Source organism: Diabrotica virgifera, chromosome 6 (genome assembly GCF_917563875.1).
Source record: "Diabrotica virgifera virgifera chromosome 6, PGI_DIABVI_V3a".
Classification (NCBI taxonomy): Eukaryota; Metazoa; Arthropoda; class Insecta; order Coleoptera; family Chrysomelidae; genus Diabrotica; species Diabrotica virgifera.
Genome location: NC_065448.1, coordinates 96,003,459 through 96,017,888, shown reverse-complemented (window position 1 = coordinate 96,017,888; position 14,430 = coordinate 96,003,459). Strand labels below are relative to the sequence as shown.

The 14,430-nt window shown below is 32.4% G+C and overlaps 1 protein-coding gene across 1 annotated transcript in view; it reads left to right on the top strand.

Moving 5' to 3' along the window:
- Positions 1-2,997: 2,997 nt before the first annotated feature.
- Positions 2,998-14,430, top strand: part of LOC114340847 (ATP synthase subunit d, mitochondrial) — a 40,064-nt gene continuing 28,631 nt past the window's right edge. The window contains exons 1-2 of the mRNA XM_028291625.2: positions 2,998-3,238; positions 3,393-3,611. Coding sequence (XP_028147426.1) covers positions 3,117-3,238; positions 3,393-3,611 — 341 coding nt within the window. The 5' untranslated portion in view covers positions 2,998-3,116. The remainder of the gene's footprint in view (positions 3,239-3,392; positions 3,612-14,430) is intronic.

Below are 14,430 nucleotides of genomic sequence, written 5' to 3'. Positions count from 1 at the left end.
TATGATTGGAATGGGAACTAAATTGACAAATTTTAGTTACGTGAGAATTTCAAATTAAAAATTTTGCGGGATTTTTGATGAAATTTCGCAGGAAATTAAAACAACAGAAAGACAATTCAATGTTTTATTCCATATTTTACTGAAAACTTCAAATATTCCAATTTGTTTTCAAAATGATAAACACTACTGCTATGTGTCAGGTGAAAGCACTGATGTGTATCCATGCAGTTGAATGAAAATTTTTGAAAGAATCTTGTACATAGGATGACTGTTTAGATAAATATTACCTTATAATCTTTTACAAACTTCCAAAAATATATAGGTCCGAAATGTTGATGACACACTTGTCTATTGGAATAATAATATGTTTCAGGATCTATTACAGTAGAACCCCTCTAATCCGTCACCCTCGGGACTAGGAGTATGGTCGGAACGCAAAAAAGGTCGGATTATCAGAAAAAGTCATTTAAATACGTGTGTACAAGAAAAAAAGCCTGTATTATTCTCTTCAGTGATATAATAACCATACATATGTACATAATTATATTGCATTAAAATGCCAGAATTCTTTGTTATGTATTTATTAAATTAATTGCAAAAAAGGTATGTACCTACATATGTACTGAAAAAATTAGTAGTCTACTTGGAAAAAAAGTCAGTGATAGATTTCTGTTTACAAGACGAAATTCTGGACTTAGCTGCAATGTTTCTCCAATTTTTGATCCACAAGATGTCCATCGGTGTTGATGCTGGATTCTGCTCTATGTACTGAAGGCCGATTTCAAATGCATTCTTGGCATCTGTGTGTGAAATCTGGACAGGAGGCTCGTCAACATCACTGTCGGATTCTAAGTTCATGTTTTCATCACCATCATGTTCCGAAACCGCGGCAACAATGTCGTCATCATTCAGCACTTCACTGGTTTCGCAGTTTTTGTCGCATTGTTCAATCCACTCTTCAACTTCACCAGCAGGGATTGAATTATTCAGGGTTTGAAGATTTTTAACGATTTCCTGCATGTCGTTTTGCTCATCTTCGATCTGGTCAATTTCGGTCATAACTTCTGGCCAAAGCTTACGCCAAGATTTTCTTAGCGTGTCAGGATTCAGTTCTGCCCATGACTCAGCCATTGTATAGATAGCATCTTTAATGTTCAAGGATTTCATGGCTTGAAAAATGTCATATCCTTCTTCGGATTTTTCTAAAATAGAACTTATGTATTTTCGGCGATAACGCCTCTTAAAACATTCTATCACTCCCTGGTCCATTGGCTGGATAAGTGATGTGACATTTGGTGGGAGGAAGATAGCTTTTATATCTCCTTTTACTAAATCCTCCTCAGAGGGATGCGATGGTGCATTGTCCAATAGCAGTAGAGCTCGAACGGGAAGATTTTTCTTTTTCAAATCTTTCTCAACACATGGCACAAACTCGTCAAAAAACCACGATTTGAAAAGATTGCAGTCCATCCAAGCAGATTTTTGATTACGGTAATAAACCGGCAATGATGATAAATTGATATTTTTGAAAGCCCTGGGCTTCTTAGATTTGCCTATAACAAACAGCGAAAGCTTGTGTGTACCATCGGCATTGCTACAAGGAGCAACAGTTAACCTATCTTTTAAGAGTTTCGTTCCCGCTACGGTTTCATTTGGCGCACTTAAGGTTTTACTGGGAAGCATTTTGTAATTTAGGCCTGTCTCGTCTATATTATAGACTTGGCAAGGTAACAGTTCATTTTCTTTTACGATTTCTTGAAACTTCACCGAAAACTCGTTAGCCGCCTCAGCATCAGCAGATAATTTTTCACCACAAATTGAGATAAACCGGATACCATGACGGGTTTTCCAGCGATCAATCCAGCCTTCACTAGCTTTAAACTCACTTCCGACTTCTAGTTTTTTGTGCAAAATTATTGCCTTTTCTTTTATGATTGGGCCAGATATCGGAGTTCCCTTCCTTCTTTCTTGGCTGAACCACATCCATAATGCACTATCAAGCAGTTCAAGTTTAGGCTTTTTCAATGTTTTTCGATTCTTAAGAGCGTTTTCTCCATCTATCGTCATTGTATGTGATTCAATGTCTTTCCGATTTTTTCTCCAATCCTTAATTGTTGTCACGCCTACGTTCAGTTCCTTGGCAATTTTTTGTAGTGATTCACCTTCATCCAGCCTTTGAAGCACTGCAAGTTTTTCACTTAACGAAAGAGTAATGTGTTTACGTTTCGCGGACATTTTGAAAACATGTGTACACACCACAAGGTTCGAAATAACACTGAAAGAATTGCGAGCAGGCACTGAAGGAATTTGCCGGGGCATGCGGGCAGGTCGGATTACCCGGAGCGTCGGACCATCCGAGGGCGGATTAGAGGGGTTCTACTGTATATTGTTTTTTTAATGTGGAGAAACACAACACGGGATGATCAATGTAAACTAAAAATTCTACTCATAAAAATGGAGAGGAGGTTAATACACTTATTAAAATTGTGATTAAATCTAATTAAAAACGTAACACCACTATAATAAAATAATTAAGCCACAAACTGTAAAATAAAAAGTAAATAATAAATTAATTTAATTGTCAACTGTCAGTTGTTAAATATGACAAGAGAATTGACTGACAGCGACATCTCTGGATTGGAATGGTAACTAATTTGCTGTCTTGACCTTGACAATTTACGTGAAACGTCTATAAGTATGTATGGTTTGTGGTCTTGACCTTGACAATAGGGCTTTTCATTCACAGTCATTTGTTTCGAGCTTCTGTCATGTGTCACATAATATTAATATATCTACGAAATACGTTATTGGTATATACAATAATACAAACCACAGACGTATGACGTAGATATATTAATATTATGTGACACATGACAGAAGCTTGAAACAAATGACAATCGATGAAAAGCCCTATTTACGTGAAACGTCTATCAGTATGTATGGTTTGTGGTACTAAGGGAACATACTTTTATAAACGTCATTCATCATGTGTCATGTCATAGTCATGTCATTTCCGTAAAATTGACTTTGACATCTTGAAATTATATAACCAAAAAGTGGGTTTTTTAAGGGACATCCATATTTTTCAGTGAGGTATTACGAGAATATCTGCTGAAATGGCTGCTAGAAGAATCACGAAAAGTGCTGTTAACTGGGCTGCCTTAAGCGAAAAGGTCCCTGAACATCAGCGTGCCCAGTTTTTAGCGTTCAAAACTAAGTCCGACAGCTATCTTAGGCGGTAAGGTCATCAGGCTTTATATAACACTTTTTTCTTAATATTCTTACAATATACGGAAAAACTAAAGGCAACGATATGTTTATGTAATAGTAGAGATAATAAGCTATTAGACATCATTAGGACGGTTGTAATGAAAACTAAAATTTATTTTTAGTGTCTTAGCAAATCCTGAACAAGCCCCAGCCATTGATTGGGCTTACTATAAATCCAAAGTACCAGTTGCTGGAATGGTAGATGATTTCCAAAAGCAATATGGAGCTTTATCTATTGCATTCCCTGCAGACACTGTCAAACCTCAACTGGATGCTTTAGAAAAAGAAATCAAAAGTGATATCGAAAAATTCAAAACTGAATCCAATGCTCGTATTGCTGAGTAAGTATCAAAATATATTTTAAATACAAAACATGTTGTCACCCAATTATGTTAGTGTTGATCATCCAATCAAATGCATCGTAATTAATCACCAACTGAAGTAGATATATACCAGTATTAGGCATCAACGCCCTTCCAGTAGGGATCTATGGAAGAATATCACTGAGCCCCAAGCTCTTATCCCTTGCTGTACTGCTAGTCTAAGCCTCAGATTCATTAGAATTTTAAATTGCTGAGTTTGTCCTTTTTAGTTTTCTGTTTACCTGGCCTGGATTTGAAGTCACTTAGCTCGAAGTGAGAGGGCCAACTGACCGAAGCAGAATCCTTTGATATAAATTTCAGGTTGATAGAGGTTCTACACTTTCAACACACTGGTATCAATATGTTTTCTTCTTGTCATAACCATACATAGTTATCATTATAATTTTCTATATTCTTCTATTTGTCTTGACTCTGTAGTGTTTGCTTAAGACCAAGTCCTCAGGTTCTTTATCAAGGGTGTTAATATGAAAAGTTTTTATTATTTACATCATTGGTTATACGTTGGTTATACAAGTTTAGTTCAAGGGGGAAAGTTTAGTTCAGTTTAGCCAGAAATGTAAATATTTTTAAATTGAAGAGTCTCAGATGCAGAATCCACCAATTTAATAAAATTAAAATGGTAAATAGTTATTTAAATCTGAGACTTTTCGTGTTGAAAGTTCTTTCTGGTACATCCTTAATCTGCGACTTTAACAATTTTTAAGACAGCAGACGACGAATATAGAAAACAAAAAGGATTCCTTGCAATCACATTCCGTTTTCATTAGTCTAGGAAAAGGACAGAAGAGGAACTTTCTAGTACTCAAATCTGAGTAAAGATAGAAAAGTAAAAGATGGTTTTGCTTGTTTTTGATTCAGAGGGATCCACAATCGCTGGACAGCTGTTTCCACCGTTTCAGGATTTTTCAACAGCGCCAGCGTGCACTCCTCTGAATTGAAAAACAGCTCAACCATCAATTTAAGGGGAATTTTGCATCTGGGAATCTGGGAATTGGGAAGTTAGAACATGAGCAAATTAACTTGGGAAGGGATTACTACAGGAGCAATGTACCCAATTGTGTCAATAATGTCAGAAGACCTTGCAGCTACCTGAAGAAAGAAACACCAGAATGTTTTAAACATAAACAAATATGTTATTTTAAGGGGAAAGGAACAAAATGCAAAATTTTGACACCTGTCAAAATTTTCAATGTATTTTAAAGGTAATCATTTTTTTGAATCTTGAGGAAAGTAATAAGTATTTTTGAAAAATTTAAACGCAGAATGAAAGATTACTTTATTACCGAGGGCCGAAAGTCTCTTATAATGAATAAAAAGATTCTTTTGAATGAGGTATTTAAAATCACACTAAATTTTCTCTTAGTTTTTCACCCTGTAACTTATTAAAATAAACATTATAGAAGTTTTCAGGGACTTTCGACCCTCGGTAATAACACCGGTGTTACCTTAGCCATAAATTTCATCCATAATTTTTTTTTTATATTTTCACAAAAAGTTGGTATAAATTTATCAAAAATGAATAAAACAGATAATATTGACAAGAAAAATGTTATATAATATATATGTTTGGAAAAAAAAATTTAAACGGGCGATGTATTGACGGTGAGTAGATAATGCCACTCAAATTCAAAAATCCTTTATGGATGGTACATATGGATAAAGGATTATGGATAATGGATATGGATAAAGCATAACATATAAAAAAATCGTGATGGAGGTATTTTTCAAAACAAGCGAAAAAAATTCTGAAACTTAGATGTATTGCGCGCTATTCGTTAATACGTCTCAAATTCAAAAATCCTTTATGGATGGATCGTTAGTCAACTTTTTTTCTCAGTTTTTTGTTAAATTCTCAAAGTAAATATAATTAAGCATAACATATAAAAAAATCGTGATGGAGGTATTTTCCAAAACAAGCGAAAAAAATTCTGAAACTTAGATGTATTGCGCGGTATTCGTTAATATGTCTCAAATTCAAAAATCCTTTATGGATGGATCGTTAGTCAACTTTTTTTCTCAGTTTTTTGTTAAATTCTTAAAGTAAATATAATAAAGCATAACATATAAAAAAATCATAATGGAGGTATTTTCCAAAACAAGCGAAAAAAATTCTGAAACTTAGATGTTTTGCGCGGTATTCGTTAATACGTCTCAAATTCAAAAATTCTTTATGGATGGTACGTTAGTCAACTTTTTTCTCAGTTTTTTGTTAAATTCTCAAAGTAAATATAATAAAGCATAACATATAAAAAAATCGTGATGGAGGTATTTTCCAAAACAAGCGAAAAAATTCTGAAACTTAGATGTATTGCGTGCTATTCGTTAATACGTCTCAAATTCAAAAATCCTTTATGGATGGTACGTTAGTCAACTTTTTTTATCAGTTTTTTATTAAATTCTCAAAGTAAATATAATAAAGCATAACATATAAAAAAAACGTGATGGAGGTATTTTCCAAAACAAGAGAAAAAAATTCTGAAACTTAGATGTATTGCGGGCTATTCGGTAATACGTCTCAAATTCAAAAATCCTGTATGGATGGATCGTTAGTCAACTTTTTTTCTCAGTTTTTTGCTAAATTCTCAAAGTAACTATAATTAAGCATAACATATAAAAAAATCGTGATGGAGGTATTTTCCAAAACAAGCGAAAAAAATTCTGAAACTTAGATGTATTGCGCGGTATTCGTTAATACGTCTCAAATTCAAAAATCCTTTAAGGATGGTACGTTAGTCAACTTTTTTTCTCAGTTTTTTGTTAAATTCTCAAAGTAAATATAATAAAGCATAACATATAAAAAAAACGTGATGGAGGTATTTTCCAAAACAAGAGAAAAAAATTCTGAAACTTAGATGTATTGCGGGCTATTCGGTAATACGTCTCAAATTCAAAAATCCTTTATGGATGGTACGTTAGTCAACTTTTTTTCTCAGTTTCTTGTTAAATTCTCAAAGTAAATATAATAAAGCATAACATATAAAAAAATCGTGATGGAGGTATTTTTCAAAACAAGCGAAAAAAATTCTGAAACTTAGATGTATTGCGCGCTATTCGTTAATACGTCTCAAATTCAAAAATCCTTTATGGATGGATCGTTAGTCAACTTTTTTTCTCAGTTTTTTGTTAAATTCTCAAAGTAAATATAATTAAGCATAACATATAAAAAAATCGTGATGGAGGTATTTTCCAAAACAAGCGAAAAAAATTCTGAAACTTAGATGTATTGCGCGGTATTCGTTAATACGTCTCAAATTCAAAAATCCTTTATGGATGGTACGTTAGTCAACTTTTTTTCTCAGTTTTTTGTTAAATTCTCAAAGTAAATATAACAAAGCATAACATATATAAAAATACGTGATGGAGGTATTTTCCAAAACAAGAGAAAAAAATTCTGAAACTTAGATGTATTGCAGGCTATTCGGTAATACGTCTCAAATTCAAAAATCCTTTATGGATGGTACGTTAGTCAACTTTTTTTCTCAGTTTCTTGTTAAATTCTCAAAGTAAATATAATAAAGCATAACATATAAAAAATCGTGATGGAGGTATTTTGAGAAAAGTTGAGTAAACTGAGAAAAAAAGTTGACTAACGTACCATCCATAAAGGATTTTTGAATTTGAGACGTATTAACGAATAGCGCGCAATACATCTAAGTTTCAGAATTTTTTTCTCTTGTTTTGGAAAATACCTCCATCACGTTTTTTTATATGTTATGCTTTATTATATTTACTTTGAGAATTTAACAAAAAACTGAGAAAAAAAGTTGACTAACGTACCATCCATAAAGGATTTTTGAATTTGAGTGGCATTATCTACTCACCGTCAATACATCGCCCGTTTAAATTTTTTTTCCAAACATATATAACAGTTTTCTTGTCAATATTATCTGTTTTATTCATTTTTGATAAATTTATACCAAATTTTTGTGAAAATATGAAAAAAGAATTTATGGATGAAATTTATGGCTAAGGTAACACCGGTGGTAATAACGTAATCTTTCATTCTGCGTTTAAATTTTTCAAAAATATTTATTAGATTTCTCAGGATTCGAAAAAAATGAATCCCATTTAAGTAGCATTGAAGCCGAACGTTCGTACCCATCCCCTTAATTATTCTGATAAATCATTTAATTAAATAAAAAGCATAATTGACGCTATGAGATGCAAAGTGGCCTAACCCACAATTTCACCAAAAATTATTATTAGCTTATAGCCCAGGAGGTAGTGTCAAATTTGATCTCGGCATTTTAGCATGGCTGTTTTTTTTTGTTTAGTTAGGTTTTCCAAAGCTTATTAACAAATGATGTGTTAGCTGGCCCAAAACCGGGGCTTTTAGGCAAGGAAAGATAAAATTTGAAAGTGGATGGAAAAACCCTACAACTTATATCACAAATATATATCTCTGGGACTTACATCCGTAATGGTTTAGGTCCGATTTCACCAGCAACAAATAAATCAAGGAATAGTTATCCATCTAATAAAATTTATTAGACATTTATACTTTTTGTTTTGTTTCAATATAATTTTGATAATTTTAAGTTAAATTGACGAATTTACTTTCTTATAGATTAATTATTTATATGGGAATATTAATTATTTCTTATAGATATTTATAGGGAGATTATCTTCCCAATTTACTCGAAGAGTAAATATTTATTTGATAAATAAATAAAATAAGTCTTATTTGACGTCAGTAAAATGGAAAAATGTCAGTTTATTGGTTGAATAACTTTATTCATAGAATAAACTATTTGTCGTTGGTGAAACCAGCCATTAAGTGGTTAGGATATCTGGCTGCTGGCTTTCACCCAGGCGAGTCGGGTTCAATTCCCGGAGTTGGAAATCTTTGTTGTTTTTAAAATTAAAATTTTGATTTGAAAAATAATTGTTTTTATAATACTTTTGTATATTGTGTTGTATAAATAATAAAAACGTGGTAATATTATAAAAACAATTATTTTTCATATCAAAATGTCAATTTTAAAAACAAAAAAGATTTCCGATGCTGGGAATTGAACCTGACTCGCCTGGGTGAAAGCCTGGAGCCAGGTATCTTAACCACTAGCCATTATGGATGTAAGTCACGGAGATAAATATTTGACATATAGGTTGTAGGGTTTTTCCATCTAATTTCATATTTTATCTTTTCTTACCTAAAAGTCCTGGTTTTTGGCCAACTGACACATCATTTGTTAATAAGCTTTGGAACACCTAACTAACTAAAAAAAAAGCAGCCATGCTAAAATTCTCTGGTCAAATTTGACACTATTAGTACATAGTAATAGCCTTCTTCTTCTTCAAGTGCCATCTCCGCGACGGAGGTCGGCAATCATCATAGCTATTCACACTTTGGAGATGGCTGCTCTGAAAAGTTCGTTTAATGTACATCCGTACCATTCTCTCAGGGTGCTCTGCCACGATATTCTGCGTCTCCCTATGCTTCTTTTTCCTTGAATCTTTCCCTGCGTAATGAGTTGGAGCAAGTTGTATCTCTCTCCACGTGTAATATGTCTGAGATATTCCAATTTTCTGGTTTTAATTGTATTTAAGACTTCCATTTCTTTATTCATCTTTCTAAGAGCCTCTTTGTTTGTGACATGTTCTGTTCATATTTTTAGAATTCGTCTATATACCCACATCTCGAATGATGCCGCATTGAAGGTCCAATCTTCCATTCTGTAAAACAGAGTCGAGAAAATGTAGCACCTAGCCAACCTGTTACCTGTTTATTTTCAGAACGTCAGAGGTCTGCGAACAAAACTCAATCTACTCTATGATAATATATCATACTCACAATATGACATTCTAGTGCTTAATGAAACATGGTTGACTAGTGACTAGAGATGCATCAAGTCAAACTAGTTTGATTTTATTCAGCAAACTTGACTTGACTTGAAAACCAAACTTTTTTGGTAAAAAAGTTTGACTTGGTTTGATTTCGATATCTTTAGGTTTGACTTGAAATCAAACTTCTTCAAACAGTTTGAAGTTTGAATATCATATTAGGCAACGTGTTTATTTCCAATTCTCTCTGCTACTCTGCCAATGGCGGAAAAAATTTGAAAATTTGCCCGGGGCGGGGGTAAAAATAATACATTAATATTTATCGTCGAACCGTTTTCTTCTTCTTCTTTTTTTTCTCAAACTATCATTTTAACCGATTTTACAGTGATTTGGTGTTTATTTAAACAAATTTGCATTTTTTTATCGTAACATCAATGGAAAAAACAACGTTTTAATAGAAGGGACACCAAAATGTGAATATTAGGCAGTATAACAAGTTTTTTTATTTAAAACAATTTTTTGATCAAATTTTAGTGTAGAAAACATTAAAATACTGTTTTTTACATGTTCCTCCTTTCCCAAAATATAAGTTCTTCGATTTGGCTGAAAATTTGCCCACACATAGCCAAAACACAGGACTTTAAGTGGGTCGAAGAATTTATATAGTTTTAAAATACAACAAAAGTTACATGCAATAATATCTGAGTCAATATTATACAGGGTGTCTGCGTAACTTGGAACCATATGGGAAACTATTTTAATATCAATTTTACGAAAAAAAGTCATTCTTTATAAAGTACTCTGCATAGTCTAAAACCTAAGATGCAATCATCAGATATCAAATTTTGTCAACAGTATACGAGATATGTCAAAAAATATGAATTTCGCTCAAGAGCAAACTACCTTTATATTTCAAAATATCAAAAAATTAATTATGAAAAGTTATTTGTAATTAAAAACCATATTGAAATATGCAATAACAGCTTTCTACTTGAAAAAAAATTCTCTGAAATTTTCCTAAATTACCGATTCCGAACATAATTTTTATTTATTAGACATGTAATAACTCTTTTATTAATAATTTTAGCAAAAAAAGTTATTCTTCATAAAAATCTGTGCATGGTCTAAACCTCAAGATTCAACCATTAGTTATACAAGTTTGTTAATTTTATACGAGGTGTGTTAAATAATATGAATTTAGAAAGAATATCTTGTTTTTAATTAAAATAACTTGTTATAATGCATGATAATGAATTTTTGAGTCCCTACTAGTAAAAAATTATTTTTCTATTGATATTTTACGATAAAAAATACAAATTTGTTTAGATAAATACCAAGTCATTGTAAAACCGCTTAAAATGGTATTTGAGAGAAAATAGGAAGAATTAAGCAGAAGCTATACACTAAGTTTCAGACAAATCTGAGATCCAAAAATTTTTGTCTGAGTTATTTGACCTGGACTGTACCTTGTTTATAATCTAATATATTATATTTAATAAAAAGTTTCACTTAAAAAAACTAACCAATAACCAGATTAGTACATTCAAGATATAAAGAACTTAGGAATTACTAAACGGGAGTTTTACAACTTGTTATATGAAGAAATGAATCTATAGGGATAGTTTGACTTTTGAACCGGAATAAAGCACTTTGTTACTCCGAGTTCTCGTTAAGGGGAAAGGTGCAAAATGTCGCCTGTCAAAATGTTCAATGTGTTTTAAATGTAGATATTCATTTTTTTTTTCGAATCCTGTATTTTTAAAAAATTTAAACGCAGAATGGAAGATTACATTATTACCGAGGGCCGAGAGTCCCTTAGAATAAATAATATCTAAGTTTCTTTTTAATGAAATATTTCAATTAATAATCACACTAAATTTTCCCTTTTATTTTTACTCTGTAACTTATTAAAATAAACATTATAGAAGTTTTCAGGGATTTTCGGCCCTCAGAAATAATGTAATCTTTCACGCTGCGTTTAAATTGTTCAAAAATATTTATTTGTTTTCTCAGGATTCGAAAAAAATAAATACATTTAAAACACATTGAATATTTTGACAGAGGAGATGTTACGCCTATGGCCTTAATGGTTGCCAAAAAATACTATTTGGTTTATCAATGGACAATTCAAAATAAAAATCATTTTGAGTTTTTATGACTTTCTTTCATTAACAGAGGCATTTATCTCATCGAAATAAACATCTGGCATCAACCTGCAGTTTCCTAGAAAACACGACAATAGAAAAGTATTTCTAAAATTCAAAACTGACCATAGGGTTATTGGTTTTACAGGCTACAAAATAATGTTATGTTTGGGTTTAAATTTTAAATAAATCAATATAGATGCATTAAGTTTTCTTAATTATCCTAAATAGCGGGTTTATTGGGTTTAATTTGTCTGTCTGTTGTTTAAATATCTTCTTCTTCTTTCTCGAAACTTCTTATGGCCCTCAGGGGCGTCGGAGGTTTTATTCATATCTTCCATTTCTTGTGGTCCTTTGCTAACTCTTTCATTTGTTGATGTGTTTTTCCTTTTTCCTGTCCAATTTCTATAATCTGATCGATCCATCTCTTCCTTGGCCTCCCTTTCCTTCTTTTACCATATCTTTTTGATTCCTTCACCTGCTTTGGTAGTCTTCCCTGGTCCATTCTGTTAATGTGTCCATACCATTTTAATTTTCTTTTTTTTATATCTTGGTTATTATCAATTCCTGTTTCAGTTTTTGTCTAATATCTTCCTTTCTTATTCTGTCCAATTTCGTTTTTCCTGCTATTTTTCTAATCTGCTTCATCTCCGCTGCGTTTATTGTAGTGTCTATTTTTGCATTGTTTACCCATGTCTCACTTGCATATATTTATTAAAGTTGGTACAGAGATTGCGTTGTATACCTTCAGTTTTATTTCTTTATCTATTTCTTCCTTTCCAAATATTGTTTTATTTATGTATATATGTATGAGATTTCTTGATACATATATCTTTCCATCTTCAGATATTATTACTCCAAGTTATTCATTCAAACGTCGAGACTGTTTCTATTATTTCGTTTTTGCACCTAAATATCATTTGGTTTATTTCTTCCTCTTTCTTTTGGGTTACTATCATGGTCTTCGTTTTCTTTACATTTACCTTTATTTTAAAATTTTCTATTTCCTCCACCCAGATATCGAATAATTCTTGCATTTTCTCTTTATTGTCTGCTATTATTACTAAGTCATCTGCATATAGTAATCCCTCCATTCTCACTGGTACTAAATTCCTGTACCCTATTGTTGACTGTAATTGCCTTGACCTTCTTTTAGCGCTCTTCATTACTCTATTCATTACTAATATAAACAAAACTGGGCTGAGACTGTCCTCTTATTTTATTCCTCTCCTTAGGTTTATTATTGGCGATCTGTTTCCGTTTATTTGTACTTTAGCAAGTACGTTTCTGTAATATGTACTTTTTACCACGCTTACTATCTTTTGCGGGATTGGCAGATCTTCCATTACTGACCGTATTACTTCTCTATTTATAGAATCAAAAGCAGCTTTAATATCTATAAACGTAATATATAAGTCTTCTCCTATTTCATTTTTCCTTTCAATTATATTTCTCAGTATGTATATATTATCTGTTGTTCCTCTTTCCTTACTAAAAGCCGCTTGTTCTTCTTCTAGTTTTCCTTCCAGTTATTTTCTGAACTTCCTTTCTATTATCCCGGTGTAGACTTTATATGCCACTGATGATAAGCATATAGCCCTATAGTTATCACATTACGCTTCATCTCCTTTCTTGTGTATTGGCATCAATACATTTTCTTCCCAGTTTTTCGGTATCTTTTCTGTTCTCCATGCTTCCCTCATTATTTCCAGTAGCCAAAGCTTGACACGTTTTCCCACGTACTTCATCATCTCCGGATCTATGTCATCGGCACCTCCCGCTTTTCCAATCTTTATTCTTGCCAATCCTTCTTCAATGTCTTTGATATGAATTTCGTCTACTCGATTGTCCCTATCCTCTTCTCTTGCCTGCTGTCCTCTCTCCTCATTTTGTTGGTTGCTTGCCTCGAATTTTTCTTTATAGTTCTTATTCCATATGGTCAGTATGTCTTGTATGTTTGTTTTCAATTCATTTCGCTAATTTCTAATTCCTCTTATTTGTTTCCATTTTGTTCCTTTCATGCTTCTTATTTTATTCCAAAACTGTTTATTGTTATTCCCAAAATCTTCGTTCAATTCTTCACCGAATTCCTTCCAGCTCTTCTTCTTCGCATCTTTTACTAGTTCTTTCACTATATTTCTCTGTCTTCTGTAATCGTCTCTGTTTTGCTCTTCATTTGTGTTTATGTATCGCTTCCACATTTCTTTCTTCTTTTTTACTGCTTGCTTTATTTCTTTATTCCACCATCTAGTTCTTTTATTATTCTTGCCATTCTTTCTTATTTCACATACTTGTTTTGCAGTGTTCCATAACGTGTCTCTCAATTTTTTCCATCTCGCTTCCATATTCCATATTTCCTCATTGTTTTCATGCTGTTCCAGTATTTTATCTGTCTCTCTTTGGTATGTATAACTTCCTCATTTCCATATTTTTCATCTTATGTATTGCTATTCTTGTATATTGAGGACTCTCTATTATTTCCATTAGTTTCATGTTTATCTCTGCTGTTACTAGTCTGTGTTGGGTACCGAGTTCAGCTTCGTTCTCTGTTTTTATATTTTGTATCGTTAGTTCTGCGTCTCGAGGATATACTATGTAGTCAATTATGCTTCTTGCATTTCTTTCTTCTGCTGCGTATGTGTATTTTTCGTTTCTCGGTTGATACCAGAAAGAGTTCATATTTAGACATCTATGCTTGGCTTGTTTATTACGTTCGTTTTGAAGTGTGTGCTTTGTGAGATACTATCTGAACCTGGATATTTTTCGTCTCAGAATAAGTACCAGAACAAATTGAGTCTGATTTTGAAGGTATTCCCACTGCACAAATTAGGAGAAACAATCTGTAGTCG